This window comes from Bufo bufo, chromosome 3 (genome assembly GCF_905171765.1).
Source record: "Bufo bufo chromosome 3, aBufBuf1.1, whole genome shotgun sequence".
Lineage (NCBI taxonomy): Eukaryota > Metazoa > Chordata > Amphibia > Anura > Bufonidae > Bufo > Bufo bufo.
In genome coordinates, this window is record NC_053391.1 from 278,838,511 (window position 1) to 278,865,588 (window position 27,078).

A 27,078-nucleotide genomic window follows, 5' to 3' on the forward strand; every position below is an offset into this window, starting at 1 on the left:
ATGGTGTGCTTGGTTTTAACGTAACTTTATTCTTTCATGAGTTATTTACAAGTTTCTGACCACTTATAAAATGTGTTCAATGTGCTGCCCATTGTGTTGGATTGTCAATGCAACCCTCTTCTCCCACTCTTCACACACTGATAGCAACACCACAGGAGAAATGCTAGCACAGGCTTCCAGTATCTGTAGTTTCAGGTGCTGCACATCTCGTATCTTCACAGCATAGACGATTGCCTTCAGATGATACGAGATGTGCAGCACCTGAAACTACGGATACTGGAAGCCTGTGCTAGCATTTCTCCTGCGGAGTTGCTATCAGTGTGTGAAGAGTGGGAGAAGAGGGTTGCATTGACAATCCAACACAATGGGCAGCACATTGAACACATTTTATAAGTGGTCAGAAACTTGTAAATAACTCATGAAAGAATAACTTTACGTTAAAACCAAGCACACCATTGTTTTTCTTGTGAAATTACCAATATGTTTGATGTGTCACATGACCCTCTTCCTATTAAAAAAACAAAAGTTGGATTCAAAATGGCCGACTTCAAAATGGCCACCATGGTCACCACCCATCTTGAAAAGTTCCCCCCCTCACATATACTAATGTGCCACAAATAGGAAGTTAATATCACCAACCATTCCCATTTTATTAAGGTGTATCCATATAAATGGCCCACCCTGTATTTAGTCTTGAGAAGAGACGTCTAAGGGGGACATGATTAACCTATACAAATATATAAATGAGCAATACAAAAAATAAGCTGAAAAAATGTTCCATGTCAAATGCCCTCAAAAGACAAGGGGGCACTGCCTCCGACTGGAGAAGAAAAAAGTTCAGTCTCCAGAAGTATCAAAACTTCTTTACTGTAAGAACTGTAAATCTGTGGAATAGACTTCCTCAGGATGTGGTCACAGCAGGAACAGTGGACAGTTTTAAAAAGGGTTTAGATAAATTCTTAAAAGTAAATGACATTAAAGCTTATTAACTCCTTAAGGACACAACCTTATTTCACCTTATGGACCAGGCCATTTTTTGCAAATCTGACCCATGTCACTTTAAGTGGTGATAACTTTAAAACGCTTTGACTTATCCAAGCCATTCTGAGATAGTTTTTTCATCACATATTGTACTTCATGACATTGGTAAAATGAAGTCAAAAAAATACATTTTTATTTATAAAAAAAATACCAAATTTAGCAAAAATTTGTGAAAAATTGCAAATTTCCAAGTTTCAATTTCTCTACTTCTATAATACATAGTAATACCTCTAAAAATAGTTATTACTTTACATTCCCCATATGTCTACTTCATGTTTGGATCATTTTGGGAATTATATTTAATTTTTTGGGGATGTTACAAGGCTTAGAAGTTTAGAAGCAAATTTTTAGGGATCAGTACAGGTCTAAAGTCACTTTGCGAGGCTTACATAATAGAAACCACCCAAAAATGACCCCATTCTATAAACTACACCCCTCAAGGTATTCAAAACGGATTTTTACAAACTTCGTTAACCCTTTAGGTGTTGCACAAGAGTTATTGGAAAATGGGGATGAAATTTTTTGCCAAATTTTCAATTTTAACCAATTTTTTCCACTAACAAAGCAAGAGTTAACAGCCAAACAAGACTATCTTTATTGCCCTGACTCTGCCCTTTACAGAAACACCACATATGTGGTCGTACACTACTGTACGGCCACACAGTAGGGCGTAGAGGGAAAGGTGCGCCATATGGTTTTTGGAAGGCAGATTTTGCTAGACTGGATTATTTACACCATGTCCCATTTGAAGCCCCCCCTGATGCACCCCTAGAGTAGAAACTCCATAAAAATGACCCCATCTAAGAAACTACACCCCTCAAGGTATTCAAAACTGATTTTACAAATGTCGTTAACCCTTTAGGTGTTGCACAAAAGTTATTGGCAAATGGAGATGAAATTTCAGAATTTCATTTTTTTGCTAAATTTTCAATTTTAACCCATTTTTTCAACTAACAAAGCAAGGGTTAACAGCCAAACAAGACTGTATCTTTATTGCCCTGACTCTGCCGTTTACAGAAACATCCCATATGTGGTCGTACACTACTGTACGGCCACACGGCAGGGCATAGAGGGAAAGGAGCGCCGTGTGGTTTTTGGAGGGCCGATTTTTATGGACCGGTTTATTTACTCCGTGTCCTGGTTCAACCCCCCTGATGCACCCCTGGAGTCGAAACTCCCTAAAATTGACCGCATCTAAGAAACTACACCCCTCAAGGTATTCAAAAATGATTTTACAAACGTCGTTAACCCTTTAGGTGTTGCACAAGAGTTATTGGCAAATGGGGATGAAATTGGAGAATTTCATTTTTTTTCCAAATTTACAATTTTAACCCATTTTTTCCACTAACAAAGCAAGGGTTAACAGCCCCATATGTGGCCGTACTACTGTACGGCCACACGGCGGGGCGTAAAGGGAAAGGAGCGACGTGTGGATTTTGGAGGGCTGATTTTTATGGACTGGTTTATTTACACCGTGTCCTGTTTCAACCCCCCTGATGCACCCCTGGAGTAGAAACTCCCTAAAAGTGACCCCATCTAAGAAACTACACCCCTCAAGGTATTCAAAAATGATTTTACAAACGTCGTTAACCCTTTTAGGTGTTGCACAAGAGTTATTGGCAAATGGGGATGAAATTGGAGAATTTCATTTTTTTGCCAAATTTTCAATTTTAACCACTAACAAAGCAAGGGTTATCAGCCAAACAAGACTGTATCTTTATTGCCCTGACTCTGCCCTTTACAGAAACACCCCATATGTGGTCATACACTACTGTACGGCCACACGGCGGGGCATAGAGGGAACTGAGCGCCATGTGGTTTTTTGAGGGCAGATTTTTATGGACCGGTTTATTTACACTGTGTCCTGTTTCAACCCCCCTGATGCACCCCTGGAGTAAAAACTCCCTAAAAGAGACCCCATTTTGGAAACTACAGGATAAGGTGGCGTTTTTTTTTAAGACTATTTTTAGGGTACATACGATTTTTGGTTGCTCTATATTACATTTTTGTGAGGCAAGGTTACCAAAAATTGAAATTCTGAAATTTCATATCCATTTGCCATTAACTGTTGAGGAACACCTAAAGGGTTAATAAAGTTTGTAAAATAAGTTTTGAATACCTTGAGGGGTGTAGATTCTTAGATGTGGTCACTTTTAGGGAGTTTTTACTCTAGGGGGGCATCAGGGGGTCTTCAAATGGGACATGGTGTCAATAAAAAAGGCCATCAAAATCGGCCTTCCAGAAACCATGTTGGTTCTTTCCTTTTGCGGCCTCCCTTTTACTGATACAGCAGTTTACGACCACAAATGTGGCGTTTCTGTAAACTGCAGTATCAGGGTAATAAATATAAAGTTTTGTTTGGTTGTTAACTATTGTTTTGTTACCGGAAAAAAACAGATTGAAATGGAAAAGTGCCAAAAATAGCGGTTTTGGCACAGTTTAAAATTTTTTTTTTACCGTGTTAATCTAGGGGGTTAGGTCATGGGGTATTTTTCTAGAGGAGATTCTTACGGACGCGGCGATACCTAATAAGTCTACTTTTTTTACAATTATTTAGGTTTGAGACTATATTGTTTGATACAAAACATTTTTTTTTTGTATCTCTAAAGTCTAAGAGTCATTTTATTTTTTTGCTTTTTAGCTGATTATCTTATGTGGGGGCTCATTTTTTGTGGGATGAGAGGACGGTTTTATTGGCATCTATTTTGGTATCTATTTTGGGGGCTATATGACTTTTTGATCGCTTGCTATTAAACTTTTTATTATGTAAGGTGACAAAAAAAAAAGCAGTTTTGGACCGTGTTAATCTTGGGGGTTGGGTCATGGGGTATTTTTATAGAGGATATTCTTCCGGACGCGGAGATACCTAATAAGTCTACTTTTTTTACAATTATTTAGGTTTTAGACTATATTATCCTTTTTACCTAATTTGTATACTTTTAATAAATTATTTTCGTTTTTACAATTTTCCTGAGAACTAGTTTTTTTATCCGATGTCAGTGGCTAAATTGGGATATAAATTTAGTACTCCATAGAAGTGTGGTACTCCCTGAAGCAACCAATAATGCAGAGGCCCGGATGATCGGGGCACGTGTCACATTGAGTAGTGGTGTCCTTCCGTATCCCCCTCCTGTGACACACACTGCACCTTTTTTTGGGTTCGTCCCTTCTTTCCAGTATGGGGGAACACACCTGGAAAGTGTTGGCCAGGGACGATCTGGGCGCCTACAGTTCCTGAGGTACTCCGGCCTGCTCTTTCCCGGTCCGAAAAGATCAGGGCCATGAGGACTGCCTCATAGAACTGAAGGAATGTGTTGCCAGCGCTCCGGGACAGCACAAAAGAGTTGTACATGGCAACCTGCACCAAGTAGACCGCAACTTTTTTGTACCATGCCCGGGTTTTGCGCATGGCATTATATGGCTTGAGGACTTGATCAGAGAGATCAACTCCTCACATATACCGATTGTAGTCGACGATACAATCGGGCTTGAGGACCGTTGCCGCGGTACCTCGCACAGGGACAGGGGTGATGCCGTTACCATGAATTGTGGACAGTACAAGGACATCCCTCTTGTCCTTATACCTGACCAGCAACAGGTTTCCAGTGGTAAGGGCACGGGTATCACCCCTGGGGATAGGTACCTGGAGGGGGAGGCCAGGGAGGCCGCGTTGATTTTTCCGCACGGTCCCACAAGCAGACGTGGATATGGCGGCAAGGGACTGGAACAAGGGGATACTAGTATAAAAAAAGTTATCCACGTAAAGGTGGTAACCCTTATCTAGCAGTGGGTGCATAAGGTCCCACGCAAGTTTCCCGCTAACACCCAGAGTGGGGGGACATTCTGGGGGTTGAATACGGGAATCTCGCCCCTCGTATACACTAAACTTGTAAGTTTACCCTGAGGTACTCTCACAAAGTTTGTATAGCTTCACGCCATACCTCGCCCGCTTTGAGGGAACATACTGGCGGAAAATGAGTCTACCCTTGAACGCAATGAGAGACTCATCAACCGCTACCTCCCTTCCAGGTACATAGGCCTGTACAAATTTGGCCCCAAAGTGATCGATGACCGGCCGTATCTTATACAGACGGTCATGGGCAGGATCACCTTGGGGGGGACATGCTGCATTATCTGAATAATGCAGACATTTCCGGATGGCCTCAAACCGGGAGCGTGTCATGGCCGTACTGTAAAGTGGGGTCTGGTAGAGGACGTCCCCACTCCAGTAATGCCTGACACTGGGTTTCTTGACCAGGCCGATATGCAGCACGAGGCCCCAAAATGTCCTCATCTCGGCTGCCCTGACCCACGTCCAGCCAAAAGGAGCCCGGGTGTTGAGCAACGAACTGTTGGGCTTACAGGTTCGTCTGCTCCACCATCAGATTTATCAGTGGGTCACTGAAAAAATGACAAAAAAAGTCATATTCAGTGTAGCCCACTGTGGAAATCTGGATTCCTGATTGGCCTACAAAATCAGGAATCGCGGGCTCATATCACTCTGGGGTACACCAGACAAGTTCACCGGCAGGAGGCTCAGGTGGATTTAACTTGTGGGCCGGAAAACTAGTACGAGCCCCAGAGCTGCTCGTGCTAGGGTGGGCCACAGGGTCCCTAACATGGCGGTCCCCTTGCTCCGCCTGGCGACGTCTCCGCCGCCTTGGGGGCTCATCATCATCGCTAGATGATGAGGAGGACGCGGATGACAACAGGAAAGTGGAGTCATCCTCGTCCTCACTGGGACTCTCGGAGTCAGAGGCAAGCTGGGCGTATGCCTCCTCGGCCAAGAATGTCCGGCGGGCCATAGGGGAGTGTGTGTCTGTGTGTGTATGTGCGTGCATGTAAATCTTTATTCAGTGTGCGTGTGTGTGGGGGCACAGGTGTTCGCAAACTCACCATAAAACTAACAGAAAAAAAAAAAGGACTAACTAAAAAAAAAAGGGCAAAAAATTTGAAAAAAATAAATAAATAAACCGCTGATCAACCGTCCGAAGTTGATCAGCGGTGGGGTGTGCGAAACTAACTTTCCCTTTATTATCCCTGCCTAGCCCAACCTTTCCCTATACTTTCCCTAAGTACCTGCTAATCAGATGGGGGGTGCTGGGGCACAGATCGGGTCCTGGTGGGCACAGATGGGGTGATGCTGGCACAGATCGATGACGTGCAGGCAGCGCTCCTCTCTTCTCCGGCTCTGGGTCACAAAAGGAGGAGGAGAGGAGCGCTGGCAACATTTGAATCTCCCGCCGGCCCGCCCACCAACCAATCAGAGGCGATCCTGAGAGGTGATGTCACCATCACCACTCAGGATCGCAGGATGGTGATTGGTGGGTTAAATCACACCACCGATCACCATCCTGTTCCGGCTTATCGGGTCCCCAGAGACCCGAATAACCCGGAAACGCAGAAAACCGCAGGTCTGAATTGACCTGTGGTTTTCTGCGATCGCCGACATGGGGGAGTCACAGGACCCCCCGGCGCATTTACCCTAGGTGCCTGCTCAATGATTTGACATCTGCTGGGGAGAACCGCAGCATGAATTGATATGGAACAATTTTATATTCGCACTGCAGGGAAATTTACTGAGCAGCTTTTGTAAGCAGTGTGTGGATGAGATTTCTTAAAATGCGGAGTATTCAGACACATGTGAACCCAGCATAAAGGTCAATACAAAAGTCTCTCCCATAATTTATTTATACCCAGGACTGCAATCATAACTAGGTGACATCTACTACATCAAGAGAAAAGGTTTTTACACCAACATTTAACCCTTAAAGGGCTTCTGTCACCCCATTAAACCGTTTTTTTTTTTCTTTACTAATAATCCCTATAGTGCGATCTCAGCATACATAAGCTAATTAATGATTTTCGTTCAGTAGAATTTGCTAAAAATCGATTTTTGAAATATGCTAATTACCTTGCTACCAGCAAGTAGGGCGGCTACTTGCTGGTAGCAGCCGCATCCTCCGATCGTAATGACGCCCCCTCTGCATTCTGATTGACAGGGCCAGGGAAGGGAATCGTTCTCTGCTGGCGCTGTTAGAATTTGTCGCTCGCTCGACCGCTCCATCCTCAATGCGCCTGCGTCGATGACGTCATCGCATACACCCGGAAGAGAAGACGCCGGCATCGCTGGAAGGAGGCGGAGAGTCTGGATGACGTCGCTGGATGCTCGAATCAGGTAAGTATGTATGTAATAAGCATGCTGCCACAAAAACCACCAACGAAATGGGAATAAAAAACAATAAATGATTTTTATCAAAAGTACAATTATTAACACTATACCACCAACGAATATGAATAATAAGCCCTACTCAATAAATATACAGATGCTTATATATGACACATATATAAATATCTGTATATATCTGTCAAATAGTGTGTATATATATATATATATATATATATATATGTTGGTAAGGCTGAGGTTCAGCCTGCATTTGTGGGAGGGGCTTGAGCCTATTTAAACCCCCACTTACCTCATCACATTGGGCGTTCCGGTTCTTGGTCATTCACTGGCTAGTGTTCGTGTGTTTCCTGGTACTTACGGTCGCCTCTTGCAGAGTTCGTGTCTCCTGGTGGTAAGTAGGGGGGGGGGCTCTTTCGCAGGGCAAGGACTGCGGCGGTCTGGCACCCTCCCTCCGCCTCATGCTACCGGTGCGTTCCAGCGTGGAACGCACGGGCTTCCGGGTCCCTCCTCCGCTCGTCTCCCTGTGTTTCCTGGCGGTATGGCGTCAGGAAGCGCAGCCGGCAGCCGGCCCGGCTCATCCATGCCGGGGAAGGGGGGGGGGTTTCTCACTGGTCTGGCCGGCTCACCTCGTTCCCGGCACGGCGCAAAACCCGCCATATAGTCCACATAGACAAACGTAAAAAAAATAAAAATAAAAAATATATATAGAAGTATTTACAGCACAAAACCCGATTTGCCAAGTCTTTGTCGGCCGGTCACAGTCGGGTGTCCGGTCACGGTTTGGTGGCGCCTCCTCCTTCCCTGGTACGCCCGGGGCTTGGTTCACTCCTGGTACGCCCAGGTCTTCACGTTTTTTCTTGTCTATCACACGGGTTCACGCACCTGTCCTTCAGCTTTCAAGTCTTCCAAAGGGGCCGTCGGCTTCTTCCCTGGTCATTTTTGCTTTCCGTAACTCCTAGGTTCATGGCTTACCACTGCCCTTTGCGGGCCGCTGCTACGCGCAGCCTCTATTTCATGGCTACGCGCCTTCTCTCCTGTCAAACCGCCTGGTACGTTCAGGCGGCTCTCTTTTCGGTCAGGTGTCCGATCCGATGCGCTCGGATGGTCACTTGGCCTTAGGGTGAGCCCCAGCCTGGCCAGTTCGCCTGGTTCCGCAGGTTGGTGGGCACCCGTGTCCTCTGCACTTTCAAATGTTTTTCGCCTGTTGCTTTATTTACAGAAGTTTGTTCCCAGTTCTCCGTTCCTTTCGGTCCTGTTCAGGTAAGTTCGCACTGGCACCACCTCGGTCCCAGTCAAGTCATAACCACGCGTTAATTGTCTTCGTCTGTTCGGTTAGGCCAGGTTCGACTGAGCCGTCTCGTGAATTCCGTTACCGGTACGTGTCTCTCTGTCGTGCACCAATTCAAATTCCTGTACGTCGTCACCCTCTTTTTTTTATTTTTTTTTTATTTTGTCATGCCTTGTATTTTTTAGCTGCTCTGCCATGTCTCGAGCCTCGGACATGGAGGACGGCCTTTCCATCTCCGGCTCGATCGTGTCAAGCCAAGCGGGTCCCTCATCCCTTCGGAGCTGGACCATCCCAAAACTGTTGGCCGAGTTAAACCGAAGAGGCATTCCACACCCGGCCACCGCAAGAAAGGCAGAGCTATACAAACTGCTCATGACCAGCCCCAGCACCGCGGCAGTGCAGCCGGAGGCGTCGGCCATCCATTTGTCCCTGGTGCAGCTACAGGCGACCCTGAATTCCCTGGTGGACTCGGTGGCGGATGTTCGGGCAAGGGTTTCGGAGCTCGAATCTCGGCCACCCGTTGTACCACCGGCTCCCGTTCCGCTGATGACTCCCTCTACATCAGGCTGGCTGGCTACAGGTACGCCAAGACCCATTCCACAAGTGTCCCCCTCTCACTTCATTCCTGATAACCTTAAGAGAGACATCCTGGCGGGGAAAGATGTCAATCTGGCATCAATCCTCATTGCCGCTCAAGATATTCCCGAGAACCGGGTCATCAACTGTGGCGATGTGTCGGTGGTCCTTCGGGCCAAGGATTCGCGGCTCAACCGCAAGTTGACCATCCCGGAATTTGTCCTGGCCTTCAGCCTCTTCAGGGACATCATCTGCACCGCACAGCCAGAGAAGAGAGGAGCTGGACAGCTATTTGTACCTGGTCACTGACCTAGGGCACAAGTATGGTGGGTCGGCCTTCTATGACTACCACCGTTCCTGTGCAGCTAAGGCGGCGGCAGCTCTGGCCCAGTTCCAGTATGTCACCAGCTGGTCCTTGATTGACACCGAGCTCTTCTGCCGTCACTTCGCTGGCCTCAGGGCTCCCAACTGTGCGACGTGTCAGTCGATTTTCCACTCCTCGGAATGGTGCCCCAATACCGCGCACCCGTCTCAGGACAGGGCCATCCCGGGGACCTCCGGGTCATTTCCATCCAACCCCTCCACAGACAAGCTCAGCAGACCTATTGTCTACCTGGGGAAGAGCCAGGTCTGCAATAACTTTAATTCAGGGGGGTGCTCATATGCCAGCTGCAGGTCACTCCACGTCTGCTCCCTGTGCTTCAGGGCCCACCCACGGTCCGCCTGCCCAAAGAAATCTTTCAAAGGTTCCTGACTAGCGGACATCAACGTGGACCTCTTGGCGGCACTCCTTCGCGATCACCACGATCAGGACTTCGTGGCGTTCCTGTTGGCAGGCTTCCGCCAGGGGTTCCACACAGGGCTCATCACTCTGCCGCAGGTGCCCTGGGAGGGCAGGAATCTGCTGTCCGCCACCCTGGACCCTCCAGCAACTAGCGAGTTGCTCCAGTCGGAAGTATCCAAGGGGTTCCTCATAGGCCCGTTCCCACGCATCCCGTTTTCCTCATGGCGCATTAACCCCATCGGCTTAGTGGCAAATAAGAACACTAATAAAAAAAGATTAATTTATGATCTGTCCGCCCCTCATGTGTCTGGTATTCCGAGCCTTAATTCTCTGATTCCCTCGGAAGAATTTTCCTTGCGTTATTCCTCAGTGGACGACGCCATCCAGGCCATCCTGTTGCATGGTAGGGGCGCTTGGCTGGCAAAGGTTAACATTGCGGATGCATTTAAACTCCTTCCCATCCTGCCGCAGTTATGGCAATTCTGCGGCATTGAGTGGGCCGGCCAGTATTTTTTCGCCAACAGGCTCATGTTTGGATCCAAGAGTAGCCCATGGTTATTCGACCAGCTGGCCAAGGCGCTACATTGGATCCTGATCCATCACGGGGGCCTCCGGTCGGCCATCCACTACCTCGACGATTTTCTTGTTGTCGAGGATCCGCAGGGCGGGTCCGGCATACTCACCGTCCTCCTCGGATTGTTCGCCAGTCTGGCTGTTCCGATCGCGGAGTCAAAGACTGAGGGTCCTGCCATGAGGGTCTCATTCTTGGGCATCGTCCTGGATTCGGTTCTGTTGCAAGCCAGCCTACCGGAAGAGAAACTCACTCAGTGTCGGGAGGTCATTTCCCATGCGGCAGCCACGGGATGCCTCACTAGAGTCGAGTTGCAGTCTCTTCTGGGGCAGCTCAACTTTGCCTCCAGGATTATGCCCCAGGGAAGAACCTTCGTGTCAAGGCTGCTCCAGCTTCTTCCCTCAGCACCTGAACAGGACAGCATCATCCGATTGGACGGCCAGGCCATGGCAGACCTGGCCATGTGGGAGTTGTTCCTGTCCCGATGGAACGGCGTCTCCTTTTTTGTATCACCTTGGTCTTCCTCCTGCCCGACCATTTTTTCAGACGCAGCTGCATCTTGCGGCTACGCTGCCATTTGGGGTTCCCAGTGGCTAGCGGATCGTTGGCCCAGTACCATCTTAGAGGAGGCTGAATCCATCCGCACCTCCTCTCTGTTGGAATTGTACCCCATCGTGGCAGCTGCTCAGGCATGGGGCCACCTCTGGGCTAACTTGCCGGTGATGTTTGTGACAGATAACCAGGCCTTGGTCGACATCTTGGCCAAGGGCAGGGCCAAGTCCCCCAAGATCATGGCGCTGTTGCGCCAGCTGGTTTGGCTGGCCCTGTCACATAACTTCCACGTGCATTGTAGCCACATCCCGGGGCAGAGGAATGTAGCAGCCGACGCGCTGTCTAGGTTTAATTTTGAACTCTTTTTCCAGGTCATGCCGGAGGCCGAGCCGCGCAGATATCCCACCCCGCCTTTCAGTTCCCTGACAATGGACTAGGCATGCTCGTCTCTTCAGCAAGGGACCTGGCGCAGCAGTCCCTTGCCTCAAACACGGCCAGGAACTACCTTTCAGGCCTGAAAACCTTCCAGGAGTTTTCACGTCTGCACCCGCAGGCTGGCCTGGCGGACATTCCTTACATCATGGCCTTCATCGCCCATTGCCACCACCAGTTACACCTCTCCTACAACACCATTAAGTTGTACCTAGCGGGCGTCCAACACCACACCATGCTCCGCAACCCAGGTGGCGGGTCCATTTTTTCTGCGCACGCAGTCAAGGCCACCTTACGAGGGGTCCAGAAGGGTGGGTCTAATCCCCCGTCCCGCAGGCAGGGCGTCACGGGGGAGATGTTCCGGAAATTATCTTCAGCCCTGGATGGTGCTCCTTTTGGGCCCTTTTCCAGCTTAATCATCAAAGCTGCCATGTACTTAGCTTTTTATGGCTTCCTTAGGCCAGGCGAGTTCACGTGTAGTACGGCGGGACGGTGCAGCCTGCACAGAGAGCAGCTGGTGAGGGTGGTTGACCATTACGCGCTGAAGATAATTACCACCAAAACCAGTCAATCTGGCCCCCCGGTGGAGGTCCAGTTTTTCCCCACTAGTAATGAATGGTGCCCGTTACAGGTGTTTGACCAGCTCATCCTCGCCCTCCGGGATGCGCCACCTCACAGCCCTCTGCTACCCCATCTGAAGGGAGCTCTCACCACGGTGCAATTCATCAGCCACATCCACACGGTGGCTGCTGGCTTAGGATTCGTCTCAGGAGCGATATCCGGTCATTCCTTCCGCATTGGTGCAGCCTCCGCGGCTTCCCGGCAGGGGGTCCCCGCCCACGTCATCCGAAAGATGGGGAGATGGCATTTGTCTTGCTTCACCAGATACATACCTAACCCGCAGGTGGAGATTTCGCAGGCATTTCCGTCTTTGGTGTTATAAGGTTATAAAGTCTTGCACCTTAACTATATTGTTGTCATTTTGCCCCCTTTTAGGCTACTCTCATACCCGGCTCCAGGCACACCCCAGCCGGTTTAGGTTCCAGGCAGGCACGCTGCCCAAGTTTCGTATTTAGCCTTGACCACAAGTTGGTAAGGCTGAGGTTCAGCCTGCATTTGTGGGAGGGGCTTGAGCCTATTTAAACCCCCACTTACCTCATCACAGTGGGCGTTCTGGTTTTTGGTCCCACCCACCCATTCCCTTCATTTCAAGGGTCCTCCTTAGGGTAGCCCCCTTTTAGGCTACTCTCATACCCGGCTCCAGGCACACCCCAGCCGGTTTAGGTCCCAGGCAGGCACGCTGCCCAAGTTTCGTATTTAGCCTTGACCACAAATATATATATATATATAGAAAGAAGGCTCATGCTTGGAGCCGAAACGTTGCACCACCTGTGTGAATAAAGGGTTCCCTTTGCTTTTACCTACCGGAGTGCCGCTCTTTTTTCTAGATCCATTGATTGGGGCTGTAAGTCTAATCCCCCTGAGACGTGCACCCGCTTTCTCCTACTTGTGCCAGTGCCGCCATTTTTCTTCCTTTATATATATATATATATATATATGCTATTTATATATATATACACATATATTTTAGTGTAAGTGATATATATCATTATATATGTTTATTTGTGTATATATTACTATATATATAAATATATGTTCACGGACTGGCATATATATACACATAGAAACAGATATAGAGATACACATAAAAATATATATATACACTGCTCAAAAAAATAAAGGGAACACTTAAACAACACAATGTAACTCTAAGTCAATCACACTTCTGTGAAATCAAACTGTACACTTAGGAAGCAACACTGAGTGACAATCAATTTCACATGCTGTTGTGCAAATGGGATAGACAACAGGTGGAAATTATAGGCAATTAGCAAGACACCCCCAATAAAGGAGTGGTTCTGCAGGTGGTGACCTGACCACTTCTCAGTTCCTATGCTTCCTGGCTGATGTTTTGGTCACTTTTGAATGCTGGCGGTGCTTTCACTCTAGTGGTAGCATGAGACGGAGTCTACAACCCACACAAGTGGCTAAGGTAGTGCAGCTTATCCAGGATGGCACATCAATGCGAGCTGTGGCAAGAAGGTTTGCTGTGTCTGTCAGCGTAGTGTCCAGAGCATGGAGGCGCTACCAGGAGACAGGCCAGAGACGTGGAGGAGGCCGTAGGAGGGCAACAACCCAGCAGCAGGACCGCTACCTCCGCCTTTGTGCAAGGAGGAACAGGAGGAGCACTGCCAGAGCCCTGCAAAATTACCTCCAGCAGGCCACAAATGTGCATGTGTCTGCTCAAACGGTCAGAAACAGACTCCATGAGGGTGATATGAGGGCCCGACGTCCACAGGTGGGGGTTGTGCTTACAGCCCAACACCGTGCAGGACGTTTGGCATTTGCCAGAAAACACCAAGATTGGCAAATTCGCTACTGGCGCCCTGTGCTCTTCACAGATGAAAGCAGGTTCACACTGAGCACATGTGACAGACGTGACAGAGTCTGGAGACGCCGTGGAGAACGTTCTGCTGCCTGCAACATCCTCTAGCATGACCGGTTTGGCATTGGGTCAGTAATGGTGTGGGGTGGCATTTCTTTGGAGGGCCGCACAGCCCTCCATGTGCTCGCCAGAGGTAGCTGACTGCCATTAGGTACCGAGATGAGATCCTCAGACCCCTTGTGAGACCATATGCTGGTGCGGTTGGCCCTGGGTTCCTCCTAATGCAAGACAATGCTAGACCTCATGTGGCTGGAGTGTGTCAGCAGTTCCTGCAAGACGAAGGCATTGATGCTATGGAGTGGCCCGCCGTTCCCCAGACCTGAATCCAATTGAGCACATCTGGGACATCACGTCTCGCTCTATCCACCACACCACAGACTGTCCAGGAGTTGGCAGATGCTTTAGTCCAGGTTTGGGAGGAGATCCCTCAGGAGACCGTCCGCCACCTCATCAGGAGCATGCACAGGCGTTGTAGGGAGGTCATACAGGCACGTGGAGGCCACACACACTACTGAGACTCATTTTGACTTGTTTTGAGGACATTACATCAAAGTTGGATCAGCCTGTAGTGTGTTTTTTCCACTTTAATTTTGAGGGTGACTCCAAATCCAGACCTCCATGGGTTAAGAAATTTGATTTCCATTTTTTTTTTGTGTGAATTTGTTGTCAGCACATTCAACTATGTAAAGAACAAAGTATTTCAGAAGAATATTTAATTAATTCAGATCTAGGATGTGTTATTTTTGTGTTCCCTTTATTTTTTTGAGCAGTGTATATATATATATATATATATATATATATATAAAAATAGACATAGAGTAATTCCGATATATTATCATAAAGATATATATAGAAAGAGTCGTGATAGACAGGCACAGAGGGACAGGCAGAGAGGGACAGGCAGAGAGGGACAGGCAGAGAGGGACAGGCAGAGAGGGACAGGCAGACATGGACAGGCAGAGAGGGACAGGCAGAGAGGGACAGGCAGACATGGACACGCAGACATGGACACGCAGACATGGACACGCAGACATGGACAGGCAGAGATGGACAGGCAGACATGGACATGGAGAGATGGACACGCAGACATGGACACGCAGACAAGGACACGCAGACATGGACACGCAGACATGGACACGCAGACATGGACACGCAGACATGGACAGGCAGACATTCTCTGCCTATGTATCGCTGCCTATGTATTGCTGCCTGTCCATTTCTGACTGTTCATCTCTGCCTGTCCATCTCTGCGTGTCCATCTCTGCGTGTCCATCTCTGCGTGTCAATGTCTGCCTGTCCATCTCTCCGTGTCCATGTCTGCCTGTCCATCTCTGCGTCTCCATCTCTGCCTGTCCATGTCAGCCTGTCCATGTCTGCCTGTCCATGTCTGCCTGTCCATGTCTGCCTGTCCATCTCCCCGTGTCCATGTCTGCCTGTCCATCTCGGCGTCTCCATCTCTGCGTGTCCATCTCTGCCTGTCCATGTCTGCCTGTCCATGTCTGCGTGTCAATGTCTGCGTATCCATCTCCCCGTGTCCATGTCTGCCTGTCCATCTCTGCGTATCCATGTCTGCGTGTCCATGTCTGCGTGTCCATCTCTGCGTATACATGTCTGCGTATCCATCTCTCCGTGTCCATCTCTGCCTGTCCATCTCTGCCTGTCCATCTCTGCCTGTCCATCTCTGCCTGTCCATGTCTGCGTATCCATCTCCCCGTGTCCATGTCTGCCTGTCCATCTCTGCGTGTCCATGTCTGCCTGTCCATCTCTGCGTGTCCATCTCTGCGTATTAATCTCTCCGTGTCCATGTCTGCCTGTCCATCTCTGCGTCTCCATCTCTGCTTTCCATCTCTGCCTGTCCCTCTATGCCTGTCCATGTCTGCCTATCCATGTCTGCCTATCCATCTCTGCGTCTCCATCTCTGCGTGTCCATCTCTGCGTGTCCATCTCCCCGTGTCCATCTCCCCGTGTCCATCTCGGCGTGTCCATCTCCGCCTGTCCATCTTCGCCTGTCCATCTCTGCGTATCCATCTCCCCATGTCCATGTCTGCGTATCCGTGTCTGCGTGTCCGTGTCTGCGTGTCCGTGTCTGCGTGCCCGTGTCTGCGTGCCCGTGTCTGCGTGCCCGTGTCTGCGTGCCCGTGTCTGCGTGCCCGTGTCTGCGTGCCCGTGTCTGCCTGTCCGTGTCTGCCTGTCCGTGTCTGCCTGTCCATGTCTGCCTGTCCATGTCTGCCTGTCCATGTCCCCGTGTCCATGTCTGCCTGTCCATGTCTGCCTGTCCATGTCTGCCTGTCCATGTCTGCGTCTCCATCTCCGCGTGTCCATCTCTGCCTGTCCATCTCTGCCTGTCCATCATGACTCTTTCTATATATACCGTATCTTTATGATAATATATCGGAATTACTCTATGTCTATTTATATATATATATATATATATATATATATACACACTATTTGACAGATATATACAGATATTTAAATATATGTGTCATATATAAGCATCTGTATATTTATTGAGTAGGGCTTATTATTCATATTCGTTGGTGGTATAGTGTTAATAATTGTACTTTTGATAAAAATCATTTATTTTTTTTTATACCCATTTCGTTGGTGGTTTTTGTGGCAGCATGCTTATTACATACATACTTACCTGATTCGAGCATCCATCCACGTCATCCAGACTCTCCGCCTCCTTCCAGCGATGCCGGCGTCTTCTCTTCCGGGTGTATGCGATGACGTCATCGACGCAGGCGCATTGAGGATGGAGCGGTCGAGCGAGCGGCCGCCTCTCAGTGCGCCTGCGCCGATTGAAGACATGTACGGCGCAGGCGCGAGATTTCAAATTCTAACAGCGCCAGCAGAGAACGATTCCCTTCCCTGGCCCTGTCAATCAGAATGCAGAGGGGGCGTCATTACGATCGGAGGATGCGGCTGCTACCAGCAAGTAGCCGCCCTACTTGCTGGTAGCAAGGTAATTAGCATATTTAAAAAATAGATTTTTAGCAAATTCTACTGAACGAAAATCATTAATTAGCTTATGTATGCTGAGATCGCACTATAGGGATTATTAGTAAAGAAAAAAAAAAAAACGGTTTAATGGGGTGACAGAAGCCCTTTAAGCGCACCACCATGTACAGTTAGAATGTGGTGCAGTGTAAAATGTTTGGAGCACTCTCACTTGAGTCCACAGGATAACATATTTTTCACTTCATAAGACATTTTTTTTGGGGAGAAAATACTACACCGAAGAACTGGGGAGCGGTGAATACAGCATTCCTGCTGCTGGTTGTACTAACCTCTCCCTAGTCTTCTCCGTCGCTGTGCAATGTCATTTCACTGTGCAGCGCGGGCCCAGAGAAGAGCAGCGAGACATGCAGGGAGAGCAGTTGGATCTGCAGAATACTGATGCAGTCCGAAGCTGGAGAGGTAAGTTCATATATTTAGTTTACTGTCTAATGGGGATCTGAGGTGTAATAATCATCAAGGGTCTAAATTGGGGATCTGATCTGAGGTCTAATAATCAATGGGGGTCTAATCCGAGGTCTAATGAGGATTCAGATTATAATTTGGGGGGGGGGGGGGGGTGTTTTGTTAAATCCTAGGTGCTTTTTATGAAATTAAAAATAATAGTGCTCAATAGGTGGTGGTACAGGCTTTATAATACAGCCAAACTGGCACCTGGCCTCACTGACAGGGATCAGCGGTGATGCTGATCCAAATCATTCAACCACTTAGATGCCACTATCAATTGTGACCATGGCATCTGAGGCAATTTCTCTGGGAGTGCTGTGCTCCTAGGGCTCAAACGGCAACCTTGAGGAGCAGTTGTGTTGCTGTGGTAGCCTTGAGTCTACTAGAGGCTACCAGGCTTGCCACAACTATGTTCCTATAGCAAATCTCCCATTGACTGCAATGGTAAATCACTGCAGTCTATGAGAGAAGCTATCAGACTGGTATATTTAAGTCCCCTAAGGAGACTTTAAAATGAAAGTGTGAAAAAAAGTTAAAAAAAAAGTTTTAAAAAGAATATAAAAATTAAAATCATCCCCTTTGTTTATTTTTATATGTAGACTTGGGAAATATAATAGACAAACAAGTATCGCCACTTCCCAAAATGCCTGAACTATTAAACTATAAAAATCCATGATTCACCATGTTTTGGTCACCTTATCCCCCCAAAAAATAAAATAAAAGTTATCCAATAGTCTAAGTACTGAAAAAGAAATCTAACATTAGTCCCACAAAAACAAGCCCTCATACAGCTCTGTAGACGGAAATACAAAAATGTTATGGCTTTCAGAAAATGGCAATGCAAAGAAGTAGGAAAACAAGATAAAAAAAAATAAAATAATTGATGGAGTAACTGGTGTAAAGTAGAACTGGCTTTGTTGCCCTTTGCAACCAGATTCCACCTTTCATTTTCCAAAGGAATGGTGGAATCTGATTGGTTGTTATTGTCAACTAAGCCAGTCCTACTTTACACCAGTTTGATAAATGACCCCATACGTTTGGTATTGCTGGAATAGTACTGCACTGTAAAGGTTTCTAAAACAAATCCCCAAAAATTGCCATTTTGTTTCCAAGTTCACCCCACAAAGAATTGTTTCCCATTTTCCAATATAAGCTATGTATATACAGTACAGACCAAAAGTTTGGACACACCTTCTCATTCAAAGAGTTTTATTTATTTTCATGACTATGAAGGCATCAAAACTATGAATTAACACATGTGGAATTTTATACATAACAAACAAGTGTGAAACAACTGAAAATATGTCATATTCTAGGTTCTTCAAAGTAGCCACCTTTTGCTTTGATTACTGCTTTGCACAGTCTTGGCATTCTCTTGATGAGCTTCAAGAGGTAGTCCCCTGAAATGGTCTTCCAACAGTCTTGAAGGAGTTCCCAGAGATGCTTAGCACTTGTTGGCCCTTTTGCCTTCACTCTGTGGTTCAGCTCACCCCAAACCATCTCGATTGGGTTCAGGTCCGGTGACTGTGGAGGCCAGGTCATCTGGCGCAGCACCCCATCACTCTCCTTCATGGTCAAATAGCCCTTACTTTCAAAGTTTTCCCAATTTTTTGGCTGACTGACTGACCTTCATTTCTTAAAGTAATGATGGCCACTCGTTTTTCTTTACTTAGCTGCTTTTTTCTTGCCATAATACAAATTCTAACAGTCTATTCAGTAGGACTATCAGCTGTGTATCCACCTGACTTCTCCTCAACGCAACTGATGGTCCCAACCCATTTATAAGGCAAGAAATCCCACTTATTAAACCTGACAGGGCACACCTGTGAAGTGAAAACCAAGAGTGTGCAAAGCAGTAATCAAAGCAAAAGGTGGCTACTTTGAAGAACCTAGAATATGACATATTTTCTGTTGTTTCACACTTGTTTGTTATGTATATAATTCCACATGTGTTAATTCATAGTTTTGATGCCTTCAGTGTGAATCTACAATTTTCATAGTCATGAAAATAAAGAAAACTCTTTGAATGAGAAGGTGTGTCCAAACTTTTGGTCTGTACTGTATATAAGTAAAATAAACAGTGCGATTAAAAAATACTTGTTCTACAAAGAAAAAAAAATATGCGACTATGTGAATAGAAAAAGGAAAACATATGGCTCTTAGAAGGTGGGAAAATAAAAACACAATTTAAAAAATAAAATTAGGTTGTGTGCCAAAGGGGATAAGGGGATTGTAAAAGCTGTGAAACTAGGGAACTCTCTACCAGAGAAAGTTGTAGGGGCATAGCTATAGTGGAAGCAGCTGCTACATGGCCCAAACTCAGAAGGGGTCTACCCAGAAGAAGGTCTAAAAGATTTTATTGTCAGGGCCCCCCCAACAGTATTATATAATGACATTATATACCAGGGATGGCCAATCTTCGGCTCTCCAGCTGTTGTAAAACTACAATTTCCACCATGTCCTGCTGTAGGCAGTCTTTGCATGCTGCGAGTTGTAGTTTGGCAACAGCTGGAGAGCCGCAGGTTGGCCAACCCTGTTATATACAGTGACATGACATACATACAGTATATATGTGTAGGAAATGGACAGAGCAGCTGCTGGCCCTGGTCTGAAAGAGATCTTGACTAGCCACAGGGGTCAGCGTTGCAAAAAATTAGCTTTGGGGCCCGTTCAAATAATATTTGCTGTGGGGCCCAGTCATTTCTAGTTATGCTACTGAAAAGTTGTCATGGTCATCTGATTACCAGATTAGTGTAGATTAGTCCTTGAACCAGGGATTTATTCATATTTGCAGTCTGGATTTAATTTTTATTTTAGGATGAGAACAATTGGCTTCAGCCTCATGGAAATTTCTGCCTTTCTCTGAATTAACACTGTAGGAGACTAAGCTGAACTAATTAATTGTACTACATTCTCATATTTACCTTTCAAATCTTTCACTTTTTGAGAACAGCTGATGTCTAAAGCTTTGACAGTAACTGTCAAGTCCTCTCCAAAAACATGTGAGACGGAGGAGACATTATGAAGAGCCACTGTAATAATCTATAATGCAAAGCAGTATACTGTACAGTGTAAATCATTTAGCCATGATCCATCAAGCCACAAATATTTGCTTCAACTACAAGTGGACATGTATTTCAAACAAACCTGCTGTGGTCCAGGGCACTCTGTACTTTGCGAGGTGTCATCTTCTTCTGTTAAAACATTTTCTCCATTGAGAGTAATTTCTATTACAAAAAATACAATGAACATTTGATGATATTTTTAAAAACCTGAACTAAGAAAAAAGCAAGTAAAATATCTATAAATAAATTAAGGATTACACATCTTTGAACTACATTTGGCATATGCACACCTTTTTTTGCTGCCTATGCTAATTAACCGGTATTCAGTAAAATAAAATCCGTCTACTTGTATGTCTAGTACACATGAACAAACAAGTAATATTAAAGGAAAACACTGGCTAACTAAACACCTCAAGGCTCTCATGTTACTTTATTTTAACCCCTAAAAGGGAATCTGTCAGCACCAAAATAGCCCCTAAACTGCCCCCAAGAAAGAATCAGAAATGTGCATGTAGGAAACAAAAAAGCCCATCAATCAAATGCAAAGGAGCAGGAAGGGTATGCAGCAAGCTTGACTTCAAGCATGACGCTGCTGCCCTCTTGCCCTCATTTGCAAAGTTATGGGGGTCAGAATATGGCGATACAAAGAAAACATTTTTCCAAAGTTTTTATTTTATAGTTTGAAATTAAAACACAAGAAAAACTATATGGTATTGTGGTAATCGTACTGACTTAGAGAATGAAGGCCATAGGTCAGCTTTACCACATAGTGAACGCTGTAAAAACAAAGCCCAAAAAATGTGGTGGAATTGTATGTTTTTTTCCTATTTCCACCACATGTGGATTTTTTTCTTCAGCTTCCCAGTACATCGTATGCAATATGAAATAGTGTCACTATAAAGTACAAATTACTGCAAAAAAACAAGCCCTCATGCAGCTGTGAAAATGGAAAAATAGGACACTGCCCTCCCCCACAGTCTAACTCCACAGAATCCTACTGACAGCAGCATCTGAGGGGTTAAATGACCGACGTCAAAGTTATCTCCGATCCCAGTTACTGCCAGCAGGTGATTTATACAGCCAGCACCCACCGCATACAGAGCGAGCTCAGCGCCTGAACCTGCTCCATAATTCCCCTTAATGCTCATAACGTACAGGTACATCATGGTGGGTTAAAGGGTTTGTGCCAAGTTTTAAACGTATATTCTATCCACAGGATAGAGAATAACCGTCTGATAGGTGGGGTCTGGCTGCTAGGACCAACCTATCACAGGAATGAGGAGTTCCTGTGTCTCCATATAACAATGGACTATGGTACTGCTGGAGATAGCTGTTAGCTACCTCAGTTTCTCTCCCGTAGAGATGAATGGATTGGCAGCCAAGTAAACCAGAACAGCGGCCTGGTGGGCAGGGAACAAATGGGCAAGTATTGCTTCTTTTATTATTTTTATCACATTTCCCCCCTTGGCCAATATTTTTTTTTTTTTTTTGTCCAACTCAGAAAGCTCCTTTAACAAGCTGTTTTACAGATGCTCCATGAAGTGCCTCTATTAAATTCCTGCTCTTGCATATGCACTGTGGATGTTCCAATCAACATTAGGCATGTTGAAATCACTCAAGATTACCATTTATGTAATCTCATCAGCAGGTTATCATTATCCTCAATTTGCTCTGAAGGTTTATACAGTACAGACCAAAAGTTTGGACACACCTTCTCATTCAAAGAGTTTTCTTTATTTTCATGACTATGAAGGCATCAAAACTATGAATTAACACATGTGGAATTATATACATAACAAACAAGTGTGAAACAACTGAAAATACGTCATATTCTAGGTTCTTCAAAGTAGCCACCTTTTGCTTTGATTACTGCTTTGCACACTCTTGGCATTCTCTTGATGAGCTTCAAGAGGTAGTCCCCTGAAGTGGTCTTCTAACAGTCTTGAAGGAGTTCCCAGAGATGCTTAGCACTTGTTAGCCCTTTTGCCTTCACTCTGCGGTCCAGCTCACCCCAAACCATCTCGATTGGATTCAGGTCTGGTGACTGTGGAGGCCAGGTCATCTGGCGCAGCACCCAATCACTCTCCTTCATGGTCAAATAGCCCTTACTTTCAAAGTTTTCCCAATTTTTTGGCTGACTGACTGACCTTCATTTCTTAAAGTAATGATGGCCACTCGTTTTTCTTTACTTAGCTGCTTTTTTCTTGCCATAATACAAATTCTAACAGTCTATTCAGTAGGACTATCAGCTGTGTATCCACCTGACTTCTCAACGCAACTGATGGTCCCAACCCCATTTATAAGGCAAGAAATCCCACTTATTAAACCTGACAGGGCACACCTGTGAAGTGAAAACCATTTCAGGGGACTACCTCTTGAAGCTCATCAAGAGAATGCCAAGAGTGTGCAAAGCAGTATTCAAAGCAAAAGGTGGCTACTTTGAAGAACCTAGAATATGACATATTTTCAGTTGTTTCACACTTGTTTGTTATGTATATAATTCCACATGTATTAATTCATAGTTTTGATGCCTTCAGTGTGAATCTACAATTTTCATAGTCATGAAAATAAAGAAAACTCTTTGAATGAGAAGGTGTGTCCAAACTTTTGGTCTGTACTGTACATCACACCCATTTTTATCACAGCCCTATGTTTAGTTTTCATGCAAAGACAGGGAGCTTCTAGCTCTTTGTGTGATTCATGTAGTCTACTGAAAAAGAAAAAGAAACTTCAGTTATTAACTTGCCGGCATCCAATTTCAAAATGAAATTCTCAGTAGTTTCACTGTCCAGAGACAACAAATCCAGACCATCTATAGAAACAGTATCCAATGACTGCGTACGAGAAAGATGTGAACTTGTCCGATTGTGCAGAACATCATCTCTGCAAAAGGAAATACATAAATGATATGGTGAAAATAAGTTACTAAACATAATTGGTAAATAATAAAATGAAGTATTACAGAAGAAAGGAAAGGGATACAACTATTAATAAAACAATCAAGATGATGAGAATAGTGGAATGTAAAAAAAACACCATTGAGAGAAATGCCAAAAATGTAAACACCAGTGAAATATGCTTATTTGAAGTACCACACACTTATGTTTTGTGTCACTTAGAAAGCGATGCATTCTTTCCTTTCCAAGGCCAAAAGTCTCACAGTTCAGACCCAGAGTGCTAAGCAATGTGTTATGTGAAAACTCCTTCCACAGTGAAGGGTCTACAGAAACTTCCTTTGTTGAAACAGCATCATTAGCTAGAACCTTCTCCGGCAGACCGCCTTTTGTCAGATCATCTGTTTCTTCTTTATTATTATGGTGACAGAGCTGAGAAGTTTCTCCTTTCTGCACATCCAATACCTCCTGAAGCGCTTCTCCTTGTTCAGGGCCAAAAAATGAATCTACAATTTCACATTTATTTGTCACATGTGACTTATTTGTCTTTTTTCCACAAGTTATGCCCCCTTCTGCAAGTTCAGACCCTACAAGACTGCTCCTTTCAGAGTCCTCGAGTCCCAGGGAAGAGATTGAGCCCGGAAGTAAAAGAGAAATAGTGACAATGGGGATTTGCATGCCAACACAGATTTTCATATGGTAGGAAGAAGACATCCGCTTTAAAAAAACTGGCCGTGAATTTGCTGTATGCTTTAAGCCTTCCAGTAAAAGTTGCAGCTGCTCTTGGAAACGTAGCAAGGTGAGATAGTGGTAGTGATTCAGTTGCAGCCGTATTATATCGTCTACATTGATCATTACTTGCAACTCAAGTTCAGGAATTAAAAGACAGGCCAATGCTGTAAATTGCATATGATGTAATAGTATATCACGTTTAGATCTCCCTCCTTCAAAATAAATAGACAAGCCAGGGCTATGTAGAGTCCACAGAGATGTTGGTGGAGATTCAGAAGAAGGATACAAATGGGAAAGAAATACTGGATGCAGAGGTCCTGGAGGGCAATGAAAATCTTTGTGTGCTGCAAAGGATCGAAATATGCTTTGTAGAAGACCAAGGTTAGAACCTGGAGCCTGGCGTGTGTTTGTGAGGGTAACTGAAGAAAGATGAGCACAAACAGAAGATGGTCGATCAGGGGGACTGTAGGTAGGAACTGTCACAGGGAAGATAAGCTGTAAAGAAGGAAATAGAAAACAGTAAACAAAAGCTGAAATTATGAAGTCCCAGTTGACCAAACTACAAATGAAGACACACCTTAAGATTGAATCCATCTAAGCGGAGGTCTCTAGTCTCGATTGCACCTTCATTCACTAATGTACACACATTTGTTAAATGCTGTAGGTGATGAAACAAATCTAGCAAAAAGAAATTCAGCCACAAAATGGACTGGGTAGCAAGGTATAGAAGCATACCATGGAGTTGTATGTATAGAGCAGGTGGAGGCACTGCAGAAAATGAGAAAAAAGGGAAGCTTCACAAAAAACTAAATGCACTTAAAACCATTACTTAATTCACTTTAATTTTATTAACCATTGCAGAGTTACCTGGAAGACACTCTCCTGAAAGACAGTAATAATCCATGTATTGAAGATGGATAGCAGAAGAAGCAATTGGTATTTGATGGCATGAAAGAAGAGGTGGTCTTTGGGGGGTCTGTCCAGATGAAGACACCTATATAAAAAAAAGGTAGCAATAGCAATTACTGTGGAAAAAAAACATTACAATTGTTGATGGTCCAGGAATCCCATTGGTCCATGAGGCATCAAAGCTTCACAGAAGCACTGGGGAAGCAATGTGGATCACTTCTGCAGAACCATCAAAATGTTTTTCTGCCACACGAGCAGGAGTTAAACTGATACTTGGTGCGATAACGTGCAAATTATCATGGCAGTTTAGTTGAACAATGAGATATCAGAGTACACCAGGGTTATTCAGTTAGCAAACAAAAAAAAACACAGGATGTCTGGCCTGCTCTGTTCCTCTACAGTAGATACTCCTGCCATGGCCAAGCACACAGACCATATCTCTCAGAGGCAATCAGCTACTGTGAGTGCATGATGGAAGTACTGTCAGCAGGGCTGCTACTGAAGTTCATTCGACTGCAGTTATCAGCTGTAGAGGAGGGTGGTGGAGAATCCCAGGTTTACATGTTGCAGCCAAAAGTTTCTGGAACAGTTTTCTGAAATTGTGTCAAGTCTGCAGTTTATTAAATTAAACCATAGCAAGGAGTACATGAAAAAAGCAAGATGGTGCACACCCCTAGTCACATGATTAAATCACATAATTTTATTAATATCCAAGACATGATCACAAAAGCCATTATAAACAATTCATGAGAGGTGTGTAAAAAAAATCTACAGAGAAGGTGTAGAACCAATAAAATGACGAGCACATGTAAAGTGCCAAAATATAAAGTGAATGTAACAACTCTTAAGTGACATCAGTTAACACCAATTTGAGAAGTGAAATATTTGCAGAGAAAATAAAGGTGAAGTGAAAGTCTTACATTTCCAACTGTTGTGGAGGGACCAAAGCGACACACATATCATCGCTTCTGCAGCTTCGTCAGGGATGAAATCAGATCATGTGAGGGTATACAGTATATACCATGAAGGCCACAAGGTAATGGTGTTTATAAAGCAGTAGTGTGCTTGTGGAACACTCTGATACCAAGAGACTTGGATATTGGCCAATCAAATTCTTGACAATGTGCACGTACCAAAGCTGTGCCCAATAGCATAGCCAGATCTTGATGTCATTGTGATCTCATTACCATTACTGTATTTCTACAGCATTATGTACAAGCACACTTATGTCATAAATCTCAACAAAAAGGTATAACATAGTAATAGCAGAGAGTTAAAAATATATATGTATTCTACACTGCTCAAAAAAATAAAGGGAACACAAAAAATAACACATCCTAGATCTGAATTAATTAAATATTCTACTGAAATACTTTGTTCTTTACATAGTTAAATGTGCTGACAACAAAATCACACAAAAATTAAAAAATGTAAATCAAATTTTTCAACCTATGGAGGTCTGGATTTGGAGTCACCCTCAAAATTAAAGTGGAAAAACACACTACAGGCTGATCCAACTTTGGTGTAATGTCCATAAAAGAAGTCAAAATGAGGCTCAGTAGTGTGTGTGGCCTCCACATGCACGTATGACCTCCCTACAATGCCTGTGCATGCTCCTGATGAGGTGGCAGACGGTCTCCTGAGAGATCTCCTCCCAGACCTGGACTAAAGCATCTGCCAACTCCTGGACAGTCTGTAGTGCAACGTGACATTGGTGGATAGAGCGAGACATGATGTCCCAGATGTGCTCAATTGGATTCAGGTCTGGGGAACGGGCGGGCCAGTCCATAGCATCAATGCCTTCGTCTTGCAGGAACTGCTGACACACTCCAGCCACATGAGGTCTAGCATTGTCTTGCATTAGGAGGAACCCAGGGCCAACCGCACCAGCATATGGTCTCACAAGGGGTCTGGGGATCTCATCTTGGTGCCTAATGGCAGTCAGGCTACCTCTGGCAAGCACATGGAGGGCTGTGCGGCCCTCCAGAGAAATGCCACCCCACACCATTACTGACCCAATGCCAAACTGGTCATGCTGGAGGATGTTGCAGGCAGCAGAACGTTCTCCACGGC

At 45.3% G+C, this 27,078-nt stretch overlaps 1 protein-coding gene across 1 annotated transcript in view; it reads right to left on the reverse strand.

The window, feature by feature from the left end:
• Window positions 1-27,078, reverse strand: part of UHRF1BP1 (UHRF1 binding protein 1) — a 944,367-nt gene that overhangs the window by 322,167 nt on the left and 595,122 nt on the right. Inside the window, exons 11-17 of the mRNA XM_040424154.1 lie at window positions 24,964-25,090; window positions 24,832-24,864; window positions 24,674-24,729; window positions 23,570-24,591; window positions 23,217-23,353; window positions 20,553-20,632; window positions 20,330-20,447 (exon numbers count right to left, since the gene is read on the reverse strand). Of these exons, the coding sequence (XP_040280088.1) occupies window positions 20,330-20,447; window positions 20,553-20,632; window positions 23,217-23,353; window positions 23,570-24,591; window positions 24,674-24,729; window positions 24,832-24,864; window positions 24,964-25,090 (1,573 nt within the window). The remainder of the gene's footprint in view (window positions 1-20,329; window positions 20,448-20,552; window positions 20,633-23,216; window positions 23,354-23,569; window positions 24,592-24,673; window positions 24,730-24,831; window positions 24,865-24,963; window positions 25,091-27,078) is intronic.